The 19,393-nt window shown below is 41.8% G+C and overlaps 1 protein-coding gene across 1 annotated transcript in view; it reads right to left on the reverse strand.

Annotated features, from left to right (window-relative positions):
- Positions 1-19,393, reverse strand: part of Fbn1 (fibrillin 1) — a 199,026-nt gene that overhangs the window by 15,397 nt on the left and 164,236 nt on the right. Inside the window, exons 45-56 of the mRNA XM_034495906.2 lie at positions 18,460-18,585; positions 16,829-16,945; positions 15,506-15,634; positions 14,644-14,763; positions 11,187-11,312; positions 7,976-8,125; positions 7,556-7,621; positions 7,215-7,331; positions 5,470-5,589; positions 3,891-4,013; positions 2,051-2,182; positions 469-594 (exon numbers count right to left, since the gene is read on the reverse strand). Of these exons, the coding sequence (XP_034351797.1) occupies positions 469-594; positions 2,051-2,182; positions 3,891-4,013; positions 5,470-5,589; positions 7,215-7,331; positions 7,556-7,621; positions 7,976-8,125; positions 11,187-11,312; positions 14,644-14,763; positions 15,506-15,634; positions 16,829-16,945; positions 18,460-18,585 (1,452 nt within the window). The remainder of the gene's footprint in view (positions 1-468; positions 595-2,050; positions 2,183-3,890; positions 4,014-5,469; positions 5,590-7,214; positions 7,332-7,555; positions 7,622-7,975; positions 8,126-11,186; positions 11,313-14,643; positions 14,764-15,505; positions 15,635-16,828; positions 16,946-18,459; positions 18,586-19,393) is intronic.

The following is a 19,393-nucleotide window of genomic DNA, read 5'->3' on the forward strand; positions in this document are numbered from 1 at the left end:
TGTAACACTTTACCCTGGGTGAAGAGGAGCGAGAAGCGAAAGCTGGAAACAGCAGGGAGAGAGAAAGGAGGCGTCTGACGGAAACAAGACAAGAAATCTGTGAGTTGGCAGAAAGGCATTGGTGCAGACAAGCTTATAACTCTTTGTGCCCCAGACATATGGAAGGACAGTTGCAACAGCCATGCTATAGAAAACAGGGGCAAAAACCATACGGATGTGGGCCTGGTCACAAAAGCCTTAAAGGGCAGCAAGAAGGAAACCCCCAAGCTAGCAATTCTGTGTGCAATTAGCAAAGGAAGAATTTCGCTGTGGGGCGGTCCTGAGACCAAGGTATGCTTGGTCACTAAATCATCTCCCAGGGATGAATGTTTTCAGCTCCTTTGTAATTTTTGATATCTTCTCTTATTTCAAACCAGAAACAATGCTTTGAAGTGTGAGGGAAGGTTGCAGCCAGCTTCAAATACTTACCCAAGCACTCATCCTGAGTGGGGCTGGCCGTGAAGCCATCGTTACACTCACAGGTGTAGCTCCCCCGGGTGTTGAGGCAACGCCCGTTCTCACAGATACCGGGCTTGGTCTGACACTCATTCTCATCTGTGTAGACAGGGAACAGGAGTCATGAGGCATTTATAGAAGGCTGACATTCCCCCTTGATCTCTCCCTCCTTCTGTCCCTCCATTCCTCCCTCCCTTCTTCTCTCCTTCCTAACTTCCTTCCTTTCTTTCTTCCTTCCCTCCTTCTTTCTTTCTTTCAATCACTCAGTTTACTTTGCAAACAAGTAATCTATCCACATGGTTAACAGCCGGAAATCCAGGAAAGGCCAGGAAGAAAAAATCAAGGTCTCCCTTTCATCTGCACTCTTCAGCCACCAAAGCCCTGTTAGAGGCTGCCAGTTTCTGATGTCCCATTCCAAAGATGGATTATGCAATTAAAGTAATCTCTCTCTCCCTCCCGCTCGCTTTCTTTGTTCTTCTAAGGCACCCTTGAGCATATTTTGATATATCTAAATGCAAATGGCAGCAACTTAGCCACGCATAATTTTTACTTAAATCTTGACCCATCTGTACATAAAGAAGATTCCTGAAAAGTGAGTTCACACACTGGAGGGAGGACTGAAGGTTGTCATTTTAAAGAGACATATTACTTCATCAGATTGATGCCAGTAAGTTGTATTGACACAGGAACATTAGTCTGGACTGATCTTCAGATTCAACATGGCTTCTTTGTAATACTTTAGCAATATTATTGAGAAATAATAAACCATAATTTAACAGGTTTTTAAAACATTAAAATAGCTGGATTATTTTTGGATTATCTGGTGATTGTTTAGATGTGACTATCATGAACTAATTTCCTCAGTGTCTCTCTCATTTGAGAATAGCTTTGAGTCTCTAGAACACAGAGCTTCCTGAGAGAAGCAGAGAACGGGGAAACAATTCCCAGAGCTATGTAAGGACTGGTTAAAACACCCACTGCTCAGCCAAACCTGATGGTCCAGACCAGGAACTCCAGCTGCCTGGGAGCCTGAGGTGTTTTAATAAAACTTTATTCACAAAAGAAGTGGCAGGCTAGAGGATTGAATTTGGCTGGAAGCTGCAGTTTGCCGTTCCCTGGTCTAGGGTTGTGGTTCTCAATATTTGATACTCATTAGAATCATCTAGGGACATTCAAAATACCAGTGCTTGGATCCACCTCAAGGTAAGTGGGGGTTTCTTGAAGTTAGAACCCTGGTTTAGAAATAGTCCTAGCACAGGACGTTAGTAAGACAACTACGTTGACAGAATGCTGAGGGAAGTCAGTGTGAGGAACTACCTCCTGGACGGCTACATGAACAAAGGGCAAGGGTCAAAGGTGGGTGACCCTGGCAGCAATATAGGCCAAGAGAACAGGGAAAGGCCAGCCCAGAGGAGAGAACAGTAAGACGTCTCCACTGTGAGCTGTGATATATAATTAAGAGGAAGGAGCACATCACCAGCCCGACACAGAGCTCAGATCACTTCTGCCCTCTGCCACTTCAATGCTGAGTAATCTGTACAAGAGACCGTCTTACCTACGCAGCCCTCTCCATCAGGTCTGCGCTGGTACCCAGGGCCACAGATGCACATGTAGGTACCAATGAGGTTCTTGCACTCCATTTGCTTTTCAGTACAGTCGTGTTTTCCCTCTGCACACTCATCCTCATCTGGAAAGATGCATAATCACAACTTAAAAACAAGCTGCACTGCATGCTTGCCCTTTAAGTATGAGACTGTCATCTCTGTTATTTCAGTGTTGAGTTTATTTCCATTTGTATGTATTGGGGACTGATATATTAAAAATGGAAGGGGATCTTCTAGCCACCTTTGAACTTGGAGAGGAAACTGCTTTGCAACCAGCCGATGTCCTTGTCAGAAGCAGATGCTGTGCGAATCCTTCCTGGACTCCTTTGCTTTATGACTCATACTTGCTGGTTGAAGCATTTATAATTCTTAGGACTAAATGAACTAAAATGGGCCCTGTGTTATTATAATATGATGGTATTTCATAGTGATGACAAAAGTATTAAAACTGTCATATGATAACATATGACATTGTGTACTATAAGTATCATGGGTTATAATATAATAACAAAACAAACCTGTTACATAATAATTATAACAATGTCATCTATTATATGGTATTATTTTAATATGGTACTATTAACTAATATAGTTATTAATAATACACTATCAGAATAGTCCTTGTGTTAGTGAAGCTTTGGTTTTAATTTGAGGAAAGACAAGTGTTTCTGAGTATCATCTTCTCTACTGCTCTCTCCTTCATTTCCTTTGCATCTCTCTCTCTCTGTCTCTCTGTCTCTCTGTCTCTCTGTCTCTCTGTCTCTCTGTCTCTCTCTCTCTCTCTCTCTCTCTCTCTCTCTCTCTCTCTCTCTCCTTTAATAACACTGCATTTCCCCTCTTTTTTCTTTTTCCTTCCCCAGTCTAGCCAGAAGTCTTTAGACTTTATTCTGTATGGGGTGATGAACTCTCAGTCACAGTAGCTTCCCCTTCAAACAAAACTGCATTTTAGCCATGTTGAGAGACTGGGTATCAGCTCGTGAAAGGAGTACAATGGGTTTCTTCTAGAATAGTTTCAGATCCTTTGATTCAGCCCTGTTCTGAACTCTTGAGATTACCAGTGTTCAGTAAGCATTTTTAGCTTACTAATGTGTTAAGGAACACAGGCTTTGTCACCCTGGTTTTGAAACGTAGTATCTCTTCCTTCCCTTGGGCCCCATATGTTCATTAGTTTATAAAACTTAGAGCATTATGGTTTTGTGTTCTTAAAGATTTATTTTTACAATGTGTATGTGTTTATCTGCATACAATTACCCTTGAATGCGAGAAGAAGGCATCTGATCCCCTGGAGTTAGGGTTTCAGGCCCTTTGAACTGCCTGAGGTGAGTGCTGGGAACTGAATTTGGTCCCCTGCAAGAGCAGCAATCACACTAAATCACTGAACTATCTCTCCAGCCCCTCTCAGAACAGTTGGTATATACAAGCTTCATTATATTCATGACACTAGGATTATGTATTTATATTTTTGTCCTTTGTCTCAACTTCTATATATTGAGCTCAGAGGATGTTGAGAAATAGCTTTGTTCAGAAAATATCTTATACCCCATAAGATGACTGACATATCTTAGACACTCAATGCATAGCAAACTAATCCAAGGTCTGCAAGGTTTCACGGGGCTTCTTGTTACAATCTAGGGGTAAAGGAAGACATGAAAAGCACCATGTGTGTTGTGGATTAGGAGACTTCACTCAATATGCGGCTCTTCTCTACTAACGGGTGCTTAAGCAGGACTTCTGCCCTTGTGCATGGAGACAGAGCATTCTGCCTTGGATGGACTCAAACAGGACCCTCACCTTTGCACATCCTCCTGTCTTCTCGCAGAACGTATCCAACGGGACACTTGCATTCATAGGACCCATAGGTATTTACACAGCGGAAGGCACAGAGCAGAGGATTCTGAGCACATTCATTTATATCTACAGTAAGAGAACATAAAAGAATGAGCCAATAGCACCAAGAATGTCAAAAAGAGAGAAATGTGCTTTTACTAAAAGTCAAAAGTCTTCCTTATCACAGGCATAGATGGACTCAGACAATTATAAAAATGAGTTGGTTATTTTATAGATGGAATAAATATGGTGGCTGTATGTTCTGGATCTCCCGGCACACCCCCCCAGCTTTCTCTCCTGGTGTAATTATTGATTTACATGAATGAGGAACAATAGGTCCACTTTGCATACTTGGAAGACTCAGGTTAACCAGTTGCTGCTTCCTTTGTACATGGACTATAGATCATCTTCGCTTCCTTCAACTAAAGCAGTTGTGGTCAAAAGAGAAGCCAAGCTCTCTAACACTCTTAGCAACTTCTCCTTCTCCAAACAAAGATGTTCCTATGAGATAATGGGGATTCTCTGCTCTGTTCTTGTCCTTCTTAGAGAAACTCAGTTTACACAGATGCCCTCTACTGGGCAAAATGACTTTTCTAGAGTGCATGGTTTAGAAATATCAGGACATGTTTTCAAAAGCAAGAGGGTGAAACCAAACGTCTTCAATGATTGTGTTGTTCCCAGGGAACAACAACGTGTGTGGAGGACTGAGCATCCAGGCCAGGCTTTAGTCACAGCCTCAAAAGGCTTCCAACACTCTGAAGGTGCCAACGGTCCATATCTCTCATGAAGGGGTCCCTTTAATATCACTATTTTCCTTCCCCTCCCCCATTCTTTTCCTGCACCAGTGAACCCCATCTTGAAGAGCTTGTAGATCATCTGGACAGCTGCTGGGCCTGGCTTTAAGATTTTGTGATTTAGTGATCTAGGTTGAGGCCAGAAAGCTTGTATCCCCTAACAATATCTCAGGGGAATATGAGGCAAATAGCCTAGGGACCAATCATTCTTTGGCACTCTCTAGCTTTTCTTTCTTTTCTGTATTTCCTTACAGGCAGTCATACTGACAAATATTTTTCAGATGTCTCTATGGGTTAGGCAACCTCTCCTCTGGGATCGCCTCCAGATGACCACAGGATTGTCAGTGGTCATCCAGCTCCGTGGGCAGATGGTTTCTAAGAGGAGAGCAGGGGGACACAAAAGAAGTGGGGGAGGGAAGCCTTGGAAACAACAACAACAAAAGAAAATAGAGAGTACGACAGGAGGCAGTAAATAAGACAGGAGTTGTATCGAGATGTAAGCAGGAAGACACACTAGTGAGCACTCTGTTATATACAATATAACTTCTGCCACAAGCCACCTATATTGTTTTTTTAAAATATTTCCTAACCATATGAGGCCACAGAGAAGAATGATGCAACAACCTGCCAGGCTCAGATGCTCTTAATTCTCTATGCCCTAAAAGGTATTTAATATTAAGAACTATAATCAAGCAGCTGCTCCCATGGTCAGTACAGGCAACTGTCTCCTCTGTATCCGAGACCCTTACCTTCACATGTCATCATTGGACCGGGCTCGAATCCCTCCTCACAGGTACATTCAAAACCTCCAATCACATTCTTGCAGGTCCCATTGCCACAAGGGTTGCCCACGGAGCATTCATCGGTATCTGCGGTGGATGGATGTGAAGCGGAGAGGAAATGAGTGGAGGTAAAATAGAGCTCAGGCTCCCATGTCACTTTTCATTGAGTTCTTGGATCTGCGCTGTCTTGCTTAGTTCTCCTGTTCTTGCAAGGAGTGAAACCTTCTGATCACTGGTTTATAGCTGGAGTTTGCACTTGCTCAAAGGCAGAGACAGCGAGAGATATGAATGTCTAGCCCTTATACTGCCCACTTGTTTTCCTGCAGCCTGTCCTTATGGAAGATGCATCTTTCCCTGGGAGTAGATGTTCTAATGGCTAAAATAAGGCTCCTACATGCAGCCAGGGGTTTCTGCTGGTTCGAAGACAAAGTCTCTTTCCAATTGCTCCCACATTGCATCACTGCATAAGAAGGCTTACATATGATGGAGTCTTGCCAGATATAAAATAGAAGACTACCTAAGATTAAATAGAATATACTGGATAAAATCCAACATTCAAGTAGATTTTGTTGATTCTGTTAAAACCAGGTGGTTTACATTAGGCAGAAAAGAAAATACTAGAAAAAAAGAGAAAAGAAAACATGTTTAGGGCATGGTCTTTCTAAACAACTGTTAAGAGAGAAAATATTTTACCAAAAAAAAAAATCCCTAAAAAATATAGATGCCTCCGAACCCGTCTATCTGGAACATCCACTGCTCTTATTTCTGCCAAAGCCTTAGGGAGAATATTTTCCCTTGGGAAAGAAAGAAAGAACCCTATTTTTAGAAATAACATTGCTATTTTAGATATCAGAAGCCCAGGAACATAGTGAGCTCTCCTCAAGGGTTACTCCTTCTAGGGGAAGAGGAGATTTTTTTGCACATACACAGCAGCAAACTGAAGATTCTGAAAAACTAACATTGATAAAATTTGTTTCTGTTTACTTACTAAACCTTACTTTACAGTCTGGAACACTGTATCTTCCTTGATTTAATAAAAACAACAGTATCATTGCAGTTTAGAACTGCCAGGGTAATTAGACACAACCCATTTCATTTGCATAGTAGTACACACAGGGCGGGAGAGGTTGAATAATATACTTATGTCCCACCCCACAAACAGACAGTCAGTGTTGATCACACATAATCCATGTTGCAGCAATACTTTGTTAGAGTTCTTGGACATAACATTTAAATCTAGCAAATGGAATTAAGAGTAAGTGGTCCACATAGGAGCCATTCTTGGACATTTTAATGAAAAGGCTAAAATAAGACACCAAATAGGGTGAGTGGCCTTCCATATTGCCAAATATACAAGATGCATAGGAAACTTTGTGTTTATTCATGCCAAAATTATAAACTATGAGCTCTAACAGTATATTATAAGTTTCACTAAAACGTTTGTTCTCTGTTGTCCTTTTCAGTACCTCTTAGGACATTTCTAGTATCTGCCTTCCAAGTTAGACTACAAGGGCCATGCAAGGAAGGGCCATCCTTTCTTGGTTCACTGCAGTAGCTCCCTACCCAGCACAGGGTGGAGACCACCTAGCAGTCTAAATGAAGAAGCCCTCAAAAGAGGAATAGAACTCAACTCATACCTTGGTTCAGTAAAAGCCAAATCTCTCAATTTTTGCATATAATAATTCCAAAGGGAGGGCTGAATCACTACTCACCCACACACTCATTCCCTTCCAGAATATAACCGAAGGGACACTCGCAGCGATAGGAACCGTCTGTGTTGATGCACTGTCCATGTTTACAGACATCAGGTTCTTTGCATTCATCCATATCTTAAGTGAAGAAAGAAAAAAAAAACAATTAAAAACCAAGGTATTTTTCTTAAACTATTATCATGTCAGTGTTCAGTAAGTGAATATCTAATATCACAACACAACTGTCATTCAAGTGATAAGACATCAAATAGAAGGGATTATTTCTCCCAGGTAGAAGAGGAGAAATAAGACCCAGAGGAAGGAAGAAGAAGCAACAGGGAGGACCTAGCTTGGGTACTCACCAACTGCCGAGTCATCGGGGCCCACAATGATCCCACTTCCAAAGGGGCAGATCTGGCGGAAAGCCTCTGTGGTGGAGAGATATACTCATTAGTGGGAAGACCAGAGACAATGACAGGCTTCCCACACTCCTATCCACTGTGTGGTTGTGGCCACATGCCGCCGCACACAGTGAGAGACAGGAACAAGATGCCCAGAAACAAGGAGACATCACCAAGATTCTCAACGACGTGCATATCCTCCAGACGACTCTGATTTATAATATTATTAAAAGAGGAAATAACTGCCATGTTCTTCTGGTAAAATATGTTTACACACATAGAATTTGATTATCCTATTGGCTGTAAGGCTTACGCTGTTACTGATTGCATGGTCACATGTGCATGAAGTCATGCGACGAGAAGCAAAGATGCTAGACTTACCATCGGGCTCAGTGGGGCACAACTCACAGGGGTCTCCCCAGCCTTCTCCCTTCAAAGCACAGCAGCACTCCTGCTTGGAATGGTTCCTGGATTTGGGTGAGGAACACTTTCCACCTTCAAACTTCGCATAGCAGTAGCTCATTCGCAAATCTACAACAAATGCACAGTACATTCTAGTTGCTTTCCTACTGAATCTTCATTGTATGACAGTCGGTCAATGCATTCTCTCGTTAACTATAGCAATATTCCAAAAGTGATCGGGAGCACAAAAGAGCTGAGACTGCTAAAGCCACAGACAGCCTACAATAAGATAGGATGAACAGATTCCTGTTGCTTTATCTTTTTCCTTCAGTTTACCTGCTACTTCAAAGCAACCTGACATGAATAGTAAACTCTAAACCTGCCAGTCTTAATAGACTCTCATTAACAATGCCAGGACTGGAACATCCTCAGATAGAATCATTCACGAAGATGACCCTGCATGATGGCTTCTCTTACATGGGTTTTGTACAACTTTCATCAAGAAGACTAAGGTTCTAAGACATACTGTCATTGTGTGTCCTATACACTCTGTAACCAAAGACAACCCCACACCACAGCATATGAAGAAGTGGTAAGTGTGTGGACTAGTCAACTGAGCCACCAGGGGCATTTACTGAGGTAGCTATTCATGGAATTGTGGGGACAAACTCCAAGTGGGACTTTCTGTAGATTTTACACTCATGAGTAAACAGCTACATCAAATTAAGTTTCAACCAAAGTTTGTTCAGTGCAAGGGAAAGAGGAAATAAAAAGAAACAGAAGGCAGGACTATGGGCGGGTGTGAGCAGAATAAATCTTTCTTTCAAAGGATATGTGTATTTCTTTATATTCATTATTGCTCTGGTAACTCCAAAGAAGAGGTGATCTCTTCCTTATAAAATGCTCCAGTGTTGCTTGACATAATTTTGGAAGCCAACTGTTCTCGCCCTCATAGAGCAGATTGGGTAACTCTGAGAAGTGAGCTCATCTAGGGGCCTGGAGTGTGCGTGTGCGTGTGCGTGTGCATGTGCGTATGTGTGTGTGTGTGTGTGTTTTCCAAACCTGACTTCTAGAGCCACGCACCATGTCTCCTTCATAATACAGTGGCTAAGCTCTGCAGATCTGAGGACATGCTTCCACATCCGTTTTGTACTCTTCCTCCTTCCTGGTTCTGACTACCTCTGATTTCTGCATTCTCTACCATCAGTTTTCCAGTCCAGAAAACACACTCCCATAACAGTGTTGGTCACCCAAATATTTACTCTGTGGAAAATGCCAAGACTTAACTAATTCTCATTTTTTGGGGGACGTCATTTTCATTTGCTTTATTCAAGTTCTTTGTCCCATCCATTGTTTTGCATAGAGTTTTTTCCCACTTATTCCTACAGCTGTCCCTAAACTTCTGACCTTATTCTCAATCCAGTTCAATGTTCACTCTTCCCCACACCACTCTCTATACCAAAAGAAAATAAGTATCTTGGATTCAGACTGAGACCCAAATGCATAAGGTCCCAGTGATGTCTTGTGCTTCAAAACCCCAAATCCGTAGTACTGTGCAACTTCTTTGTTTTATGCCTAATAGAAATTTGATTCAATTTGACACCTTATAAGAAAAATCTCTGTCTCAAAATTTCGGGTTCCAGCAGAACTTGCACTCAATAGGAGATTTGCTTTCAGTCATGTTGTTCCTCTAGGTAAGCTTATTACTCAAAAGCGTCCTGCACTGTGAAACAGCTTGGTGCTCATGTACACCTCAGCCAGACTTCACTAGGATGCCTGCTTGCCAGTCCATCTGCAAACAGCCCTTCCCGATCTCTGAAAGGTCTCTGGAACTATGACAGTCACTTTCCCTGCTTGCATTCCTCAGCTCTTGGCTGAGGATGTGGCAGGGTTCTCACAGCTGGGCTGCCTCTTCCTGCAATGTCAGCCTGCCCTGTGACAGGCCTGTGCAAATTGAATTAATAGCCTTCGAGTTTCCTCTGGCTTGCCACATGGGCAGATTCGCACCTGGCTTCGCACTGCTTTCTTTCCAAATACAGGCCAAGCAAGCCAAAGACACAGATGAAGTCAGGCTCTATGGGGCTGGCCTGGAGCACACAAGCAGAAGAGCTACTTGAATCCAGCTATGCCTCAGTCTGAAACCCTTGTGGTCATCTGATAGTCTCCTACAAGATCAAACCAACCAGAGAATTTGCAAACTTTCCCTTCATACTTCTGCATCGATCTACTGATAAAATAAAACCATAACCAGACAGAATAATAGTAACAAGAGTTCTCAGGCGCCTCAGAGACAACAGAACTGTGTCATGCACACAATAAGGTTGCTTGGGTGGGTATTGGTGTTGTTTAGGTGAGCAAACTGGATTTCTACACCAATAAATGAATTCTCTGGTCTAAAACTTGGCAGGCCTAGATTCCAAGGCCATATTTTAGAATCTTAAATTACATTCTATACCTATTATTTGGTAATATAAAGCAAATCACACACACAAAGTAAACAAACAACTAAAAGCACAAAGCAACAAATAGACACAGACAGAAATTGTAAACTAAATATTTACAGCCTTCTCTACCCTGTAATTCATTAAATTCATTTGTATAAGTATAGCCAAATAACAATTGCATTGCTTGGGAATGTCTAAACAAGTTTCTGGGGCTTATCCAAACATTGTTTTGTGATTACCTTCTAAGTCTTTTAAAGTTTTTTTCTTTTATTTTAAAGTTAACCTGGCAAGCCCTTGAATATTTTCACCATTGACAGGTATTATTGTTTCCCCAAAGGATATGTAAGGTAAAGATGGCGGGGGTGGGGGGCAGATGATCAGTTTGCACCCACATTCATTTAAGCTGTAGCTTCTGAGGTGGGAACCTACAGGTGGTCTCCTCCAGGTTCTGCAGTATCAGTGACTCTTGGGGGTGCCCCTCTCCTAAGAGCCTTTCGGCATCTGTGCTTGTTGGAGGAATAGAGGTGTAAGTGCCAAGAAAGTTGTATAAGCATCTGAAACTTGATGGATGAGTTTTTAACCTCAGAAATAAAAATGAACTTTCGGGCATATGGTAATCATTAGACCTGTGGGTGAATGAAACATCTTCCCGTTCACAAAGACTCAGAGCTTTGCCATGTTTAAACATAAGACCATAACAAATAAACACAGAATAATGCAAGTCCAAAGCTTTCAGAGGCATTTACCTTGGCACCTTCTTCCAGTGGAGGACAGGGAGAACCCTTCCGGACACAGACATTTGAAGCTGCCCTCAGTGTTGCTGCAGGTCCCCAAAGCACAGATCTCTGGCTCTTCAACACACTCATCAATATCTAAAAGAATTATACACATCAGAGTCAGAATGTCCCCAAGACAGCATCAGTCACTACACTGAGACACACAGGCTCAGTATGAGAGTTGTTTCAGTGCCTTTGCAACAGGGAAGCGATTGCCTGTGATGGAAGTTTGAAGTGAAGTTTTAAAAGTTACTTTTAATAAGTCTTGATGTAAAAACGGAATCTGTAAGAGTTATAATGATGAACCTCTCACACGTGGAGGTGCAGGGCAGTCACAGAAATGAGCTCCTTACTTGTGAAGGTGCCAGGCAAATCAGAGAAGTTGTATTAGCTCCACACCACACTGAGCTGGGAAAGAGGCCAGGAGCTCCAGCACTCCACCTCACCATTGCACAACCGAGTCCAGTGCTGAGCTCAGGGAAAGGTGATTTCCCTCCACTGGCTGATGGAGCCTTCCCAGCACCCTGTGCGATAGAATTCCCGATACTCTATTGCTGCCGCCTTAAAGACATTAATGGCCACATTACTAAGCACAATCCCATCCCAGAAGATGATTATGATCTACAAGTTAGTTTTCCTGAAGATACGAAAATTCATTTTTTTTGTGTAGACCAGGGCTTCGCTTTCAACACAGAGCTAATAGGAACTGGGTACATGTGATTTAAGGCCTGTTTTCTTCAGAACATCAATCCATCATATTGCTGGTAAGAACCTACCTATTGAGAATTCGGAGTAGCTTGGTTAACCAACATGTTGTGTCATAAGGGTTTTTCCTAGAGACTCCCAGCTTGTGTATGTTGGCCTGACTGTATAATTAAGTATTCCCTTTCTCTTTCCAAATTATCTGTTTAGGGAATAATACATGATCGTTCTACTTTTGTGAAAAACAACCACTTGACTGTAATGAACTCACTCATTTCCTGTGACTTTCAGCTAAAATTTATAGTGAAGAAATGTCTTTATAGTTTTAAATTTGGACTGTACTGTCTTAGTTAAAAAAATTTTTAAAAATTACATACTATCTCTTGGGTTATGTAACTCTTTTGTTTCACATGTGTGTAGTTCTGCCTAAAAAGAACATTTTCATGACTTTGTTCCCACCTAAGGGAAAGTCAAAAAACTAACTTCAGTATCCTGCCTTAACATTGTAACTATCATGCAACAGATAACCTAGCAACAAGTAATCAAAGTGGTTATTTTTTCACACAATGCAAAATCAGCCTCCTCATCCGTGAACCTGTAGTGTATCTTTTAGTTGTCATTTTTTTTGGGTTTATCTTCTCTTCATTGAATTATTTCATTCTTAGACACCTTCCACCACTACATCTCCCCTTTCCTTTAAAAATGTTAACTTACGTGAAAATGCTCAAATATTTCCTTTTAGAGGTTGCTTTAATTGTTATTATGGATCTTTTGTTATTAAATACATATATTTGCAAGTGTATGTGCATATGGTGTGCATGCGAGTGTGTGTGTGTGTGTGTGTGTGTGTGTGTGTGTGTGTGTGTGCTTGAAAGTGTGTGCATGGGGTGGTGGTGGTACACGCCTTTAATCCCAGCACTTGGGAGGCAGAGGCAGGCGGATTTCTGAGTTCGAGGCCAGCCTGGTCTACAGAGTGAGTTCCAGGACAGCTAGGACTACACAGAGAGACCCTGTTTCAAAAAAACAAAAAAACAAACAAACAAAACAAAAGATGAGAAAGTGTGTGCATGTGTGTGCATGTGTGTGTATCAAGGCCAGTGGATAACATTGGATGACCTCCTAGATTATTTTTCATCTTATTTATTGAGACAGGTTCTCTCAGTTGAACTTAATGCATGCTGGTTTGGCTAGTCTAGCTTGCTAGCTTGTTCCAAGGATCTCCCAAATGCTGGGATTATAGGAGGGCCACCAAATTCTCCTGGTGTTGGTGTGGGCGCTAGAGATCTCAACTCAGGTCCACACACTTGTGCCAACTGAGCCGTCTCCCAGGCCCATTTCTTTTTCTTCTATTAAAATTTAGCCTGTAGGTGCCATGTTCTTAATAACAGGTACAGATATTACAGAATTGGCACATTTTATTGATCATCTGTGGAGTTATTTTTATTTCTTTGTATTTTCATTCTATTTATGTGGGGGAACTTCTGTAGTAATCCTGAAGTATACTGAATCAGTCATGAAGGAAAGCAAACAAGTGCTTGTGAGATGCCTCAGAGGTCAATACCCTTGCCATCATGATCAGAAGTTGATCCCTGTGCCCCACATGATGGAAGGAAAATACTAACTCCTAGGAGTTGTACCTGATACCCAACTCACATATGTGCAGGCATATGTGAGCATGCATGCACACACACACAGAGGAACAGATAAAATAAAGAAATGTTAAAAAAAAAAAAAACCAAAAGAGTGTCTTGAGAGATGAGTCTACAGTTAAGACCACTGGCTACTCTTCCAAGACAACTCTGGTTTGAACTCTAGCTCCCAACATGATGACGAACAATCATCTACATTATAGGAAATCTGATGACCTTTTCTGTCCTCTGTGGGCACCAGGCATGTGCATGGTATACATACATGCATGCAGGCCAAACACTCTTACACATAAAATAAACATTAAAAAAAAAAAAAAACCAAGAAAACATTCAGCAACCCCCTCAGATTTAATTTTGATAAAATGTTTCTACTTAAAATATCTCCTCTGGAATGTGGTATAAATTTGATTTATAATAAAATTTCTCATTGGCAGTATTAAAAAATAGAGAAAACTCCAGTTCATTGTGATGAATGGAAGACCTGTTTAAAGGTAATGTGAAGTATGTGACTTCTTGGGAATCCACCAACCCTAATTATTTATGAAGTCCTTGCAATGGCTGTTCTTCACTTAGCAATAGAAAAGGAATCTGTGCTGAGATTAAAGGAATGCAGTGCTCTATAAAAGTTGTTGAGAATTTATTCTTTCACAACACACTTCTACCTCTCTATAGCTGAAGACATCATAGGCAAGCTATATAACCAGCCTTGAATGTGGGCACTTAAAGAGCCCATGGATGTGGGAGCTGTTTTTAGCTGTCAACAATGGCCATTTAAAACCATGTAGTTAGGAAGACTATCAGTGGATCAAACACTGTGCTGAGTCAGAGTGCAGTGGGAAGAGCTAGGGCCATCAGAAGAGCCTCTGCACAGAGAAAACCAATGCTCCCAGTGATCAGGACAGGGATTGGCTTTTCCTGTCTTGGCAGATTATGAGGTCGTAAGCCACATTCTGTGAGTTAATTTAAAACAAACAAACACAAACAAACAAACAAAGCATTCCAAACTGAAAATGCCATCACAAAAATGTCTTATTCCAGAGATTCTAGTCAATCTCATCCTCACCAGCAGCCCTTACCTTCACATTTGTCGTTCTGTAGACTATACCCAGGCGGGCAGATGCATCTGTAGGAGCCATCCAAGTTCTGACAGGTTCCAGGTGCACACTTCCCAGGATCCAGAACACATTCATTGATATCTGCAGAGAAAAGGAAACCAGAGAGAGGTCCCTGTTGGCATGATCACCATCGAGCAGTGCAAACTCAATCAAAGGCACCGGAATCAAACCGAAGAAGCACACGGAGCTCATTAAAAGCCACACGTCTTCCAAAGAGGAAAGCAAAGCCATTACTTTAAAAGCTTCCCAAAGGACAAAATGCAGCCACATTTTACTCTACCTGCCACAAATAGAGTATTCCTAGAAAAGTGTACCGCACCACAGGGCTTTAAAGGCACTTAAAAGATTATGCGAAGTAACCTCTGGAGGGGTAGTTTGAGCAAAATATAATAAATAAGAGCTATCAAGCTTAATATTTAACACTTAAAATGTTTTCTATGAGTATAACCTAATTTTTAAACTATGAAGGAAAATGACTATCTGTATGCATTTAAAAAAATAACAGTGAGGTTGAAACAAAGACTGTGATTCTGTGCTGGGCCTCTGGGGACATTTTCTCAGGGACTGTTTTCCTTCCTTTCTCTTTAAATCTGAGGACTTTCATAAGTACACTGCATTTGCAGACATTTCACCGTCCTCCCTCCAACTCCTCCTCATGTTCCCCAACGCTCCTCTTGAATTCATGACTTCTATATTTATTTTTGTGACACACACACACACACACACACACACACCCTAAGCCAATTTGTATGAGTTACAGCAGACCCCTTAGGATTGGCCTGCCCTCTGAAGCTCCCAGGGTCCTTCTGAGCTCCTCACTCACCCACACAGGTCCTGCCGTCGGGAGCCACCTCGTAGCCTTCATTGCACCTGCACTGAAAGGACCCCACTGTATTGACACACTGGCCATTTCTGCAAAGGTTCCCGTTTCCAGTTGCACATTCATCAACATCTGAAAAAAAAAAAAAACCCACTTGTTATGTTCCAAAGAAAATGTCAAACTCCCTGCCATCTTTCTAATCTTCAGTGGCCTTTGTGGCCTTGGCCAAATACAAGAAATTACAATGAAGGTCTAGTTTCAGCCACAGACCCAGCTGTAGGCACCCATCCAAATATAATGAAAAGATTACATTATCATATTAAAGCTGGTAATTTGCATGATAAATTTGTAGCAGTTTTGCTTAGACTTTGTATATTTTTTGCCTTTTCGCATTTTTTATTTAAAAAATTTAATTAGTATACACAGGATGAAGTTTCATCACGGAATTTTCAAACAACATTTGTTTTGTGTAGATTTTCTGCTCTATCCCCTGGCTCCCCTGGTCTCTGTTCACCCCCCAGACCTTGGTTTGCTTTCATTACTGATATGTCCCTCTATCATCTCCATGCTTCCTCAATCCCACCCCACCCCCACCTTTCTGGTCTCTTTATTTTAGATTTGATTTTTAAAAGATAAAACTGATTTACTGGATACATAATTCAGATGAAGTTGTACTATAGCATTGCAAATAAAAGTATTTAAAATTAGCTTCTCACTCTATATGGTATTTGATTCATTATTATTTCTTAGGATCCCTTCTCTACATTATTTTTTAGTTTAAAATAATGGGTGTTCACACACACCCCCTTGCATCTCTCTCACATTCACTTTCCTAGTATCCTACCTGGTCCTTCCTTCCCTCCCAATGGTATCTTCCTCGTCCCAAACATTCTTCCTTCTGCTTCATGTCATATGGATGCAGGTTTTATATTGTACATACATCAAGCTAATCTAGAATCTGCATCTTAGAGAAAATGCCTACCATGTCTTATAAGGAAGATGTTATACGCTTAGGAACTTGTTTATTTGAAGAGAGGGTGTAGAGAAGGATCTAAGCAAGGCTAGCACACTCCTCCACAATCATAAATTTACAAAGACTTGCTTTTGTATATTTTAACCGAAAGCGTTTATCTTGAAATTTATTTAACTTAAAGTAGGTACAGATATTATAGCTGCTGATACACAGATCAATAAAGGTAACTAACGGTGACTTTTAATTAACACATTATATTTGATAGTCACGTGACCAACTGTTAGGCAGATGATTGCACGCTGGCCACGATACAGACAGATGTGCGACGTGGTGACCTTCCCCCACGTACTCACCTATGCAGTCATTGTTGTGAGACAGTATGAAGCCATGGTTGCAGCGGCAGTTGAAGGAGCCAATCGTGTTTCTGCAAGTCCCATTCCCACAGGCATCTCTCTCACACTCATTTATATCTAGGAGGAAGAAAGGCCAGAGAGGGAGACACGGTGACCAAAGAGGAAAGGTTATGGGGTCACTGATGCTGAAGAGCAGTCGTGGCTGCACAGGCTCTGTCTCAGGAGGCTGGAATGTTCTGCCTGATGGTGTCAGCCTGGAGAAGCTGAGGTGAGAACCTACATCTTGGAAGTTCCTCCATGGCGTGAGAGAGGAGGTGAAATGAGGACACAAGGACTGGACTTTTATTCTATTTGCTTCTCAAACTCTCCACCCTTGCCACTTTGCTCAAATGTTTTCACTTGAAAATGGAAAACCTCCGATGTATATCTGGACCTTTCTTTGCCACGCTTTGGAACACTTCAGCTTTTAGGATTCATGCTTCAGGTTACCCCAAGGTTGTTAGTTGCCAGGCTGTGCTCTGCAATCCGCAACAGAACTCCCCTCCCCAGTTAAGCTGCCACCTTGGACATGGCTCCTTTCTCCCTCCAGTGATAACTCAGCTATCCTGAACTCAGCTAAAGGATAAGATGGCACTCAACCTGGCTTGGCTCAGAAGTTCTGGCATCGTTTGCCTTTTTATTTATTGGTATAGGACTTTTCACTTTGGTGCATTATGATGCTTATTCTGGCAACTTACCTATTTCTGCACTTTACCAAAGCAGCTAACATCGTTCTTACATACTATCTTAAGCGGGAGTAGAAAAAAGAACACTGGTACCATTGGTTCTAAGATGGAGGCCATCTGGGCCAAGGATAAGGCGAGAGGATGAATGGAAAGAGACACCAGGGGAGGTCGTTATGTAATAGTCGGGGGTCAAGACTGCCTCTTTCAAGTTTGGGACATGAAGATAATGATTGTAATTCAGATGGAAAAGTTATTACTAGCTCCCCGGTGCCTTGAATGTGGAGTGAGCATCACATCCAAATAACGAGTCACTGTCACTCCTCCAGCCACCTGAGAATTAGGAAGGCACAGCAAGTCTGTCATGTTCATCCATCGCCAAGAGAGGGAGACTGGTAAACCGTGGTGCAGATTCCTATAGTGATGCGAGGAAGGGCAAGCCGCCCTGGGATGAGCCAGGATGATTGAGGAGTAGGTTAAACATCATTCATGGGTGGTCCTAGTTACAGCCAAAGGCAAGTGCTTTAAACAGGGCTCTGTAGGCAGTTCTTCTGATGTGTTTGATTCATGAGCTTAAAGACCCTCAGAGGCCTAATGAATATGACCTTAAGTCAGAAAAGAAGGTCTTTTAGATGTTTGTGAAGCACTCCAATAGTACCAAAAAGCAGAAAGGATTTGAAAGCCTGAGTTTGTCTTCCTCTTTTTCCCATAAGAAAATGATCCTTGTCCCCAATTTTCCTTTGAAGATTTGGTACAAACTGGACACCCTTCTCACAAAAAGTATCCATATATTCAAAGACTGAAGTCTGGTCAGGCAAATGAGCCCACATAAATACTACCCAAAGCCATGCACTTACCCATGAACTGACGCACACACTCTCACCTATGGACCACCGACCACGTACTCACCCAAGCACATGGTCTGATCCACGTTTGTTTTGAAGCCGGTGTGACAAAGGCAGTAGAAGCTTCCCACAGTGTCGATGCACTGCCCATGACTGCATATGTTCGGGATTTCCTGGCACTCGTTTCGATCTGTAAACCAGAAGCATCTTAGGTGAGCACTGTGCACATTTGCATGTTTTCTTAGATGGAGACTTAGAACACAAAACGACTAAACAGATTATCTCCAGCCATTGCTCTTAGAGATAATCCTAACTCGAACCTGAGGTTGTGAAGCAGACACTGGAAGTTTTTTCTAGTTTTTACTTTGAAATCGGCCAGATTTCTTACTTTTAGAACATTAGTACCAGGTGAACCAAGGAAACAACTCCCTCTACCAAAGGTATCTTTGAAAGAGGAAAGTAAAACTCAGAATGGGGAGAAGTGCTTTCTACAGTGCCTAAACAGCATCATGTAATTGATATCTCTAGGTTTTGGTACCAAAGACCTTGGGCACTTTGGGGCTTCTTTGGAAAATTTACAGTAAAGTCAAACACATCATGCTTATGTTGAAATGGGACACTGCCGTAATTGGACAGATGCTCATAGTTAGATGTATTCCTTTGCCTCCCCACTCCTTCAGCTTCCATTCTACCTGTTTTAGTTGGAAATTCAGGCTGCTTATCTTCTGGGTCGACCGAACTCTTACCTCAGAGCGTCACAGCCTAACTGTGGCAGACACCATGGCCATCTATCTCCAGGCAGAACCCATCAATTGAGACACTGTTTAGAAGTCTCAATTGTAGGAGGGATTAGAGTTACACCACCCCAAAACTGTGGCTAGTCTACACAGAAAACAGTTAACAAATATCACTATTCTCATCTGAGAAAATATTTAAAATGAAGAATGGATGGGCAAAGAAAAGGATTTTTATTTTTATGATCAGAAAAGGGAGCTGCC

This window comes from Arvicanthis niloticus, chromosome 2 (genome assembly GCF_011762505.2).
Source record: "Arvicanthis niloticus isolate mArvNil1 chromosome 2, mArvNil1.pat.X, whole genome shotgun sequence".
Classification (NCBI taxonomy): Eukaryota; Metazoa; Chordata; class Mammalia; order Rodentia; family Muridae; genus Arvicanthis; species Arvicanthis niloticus.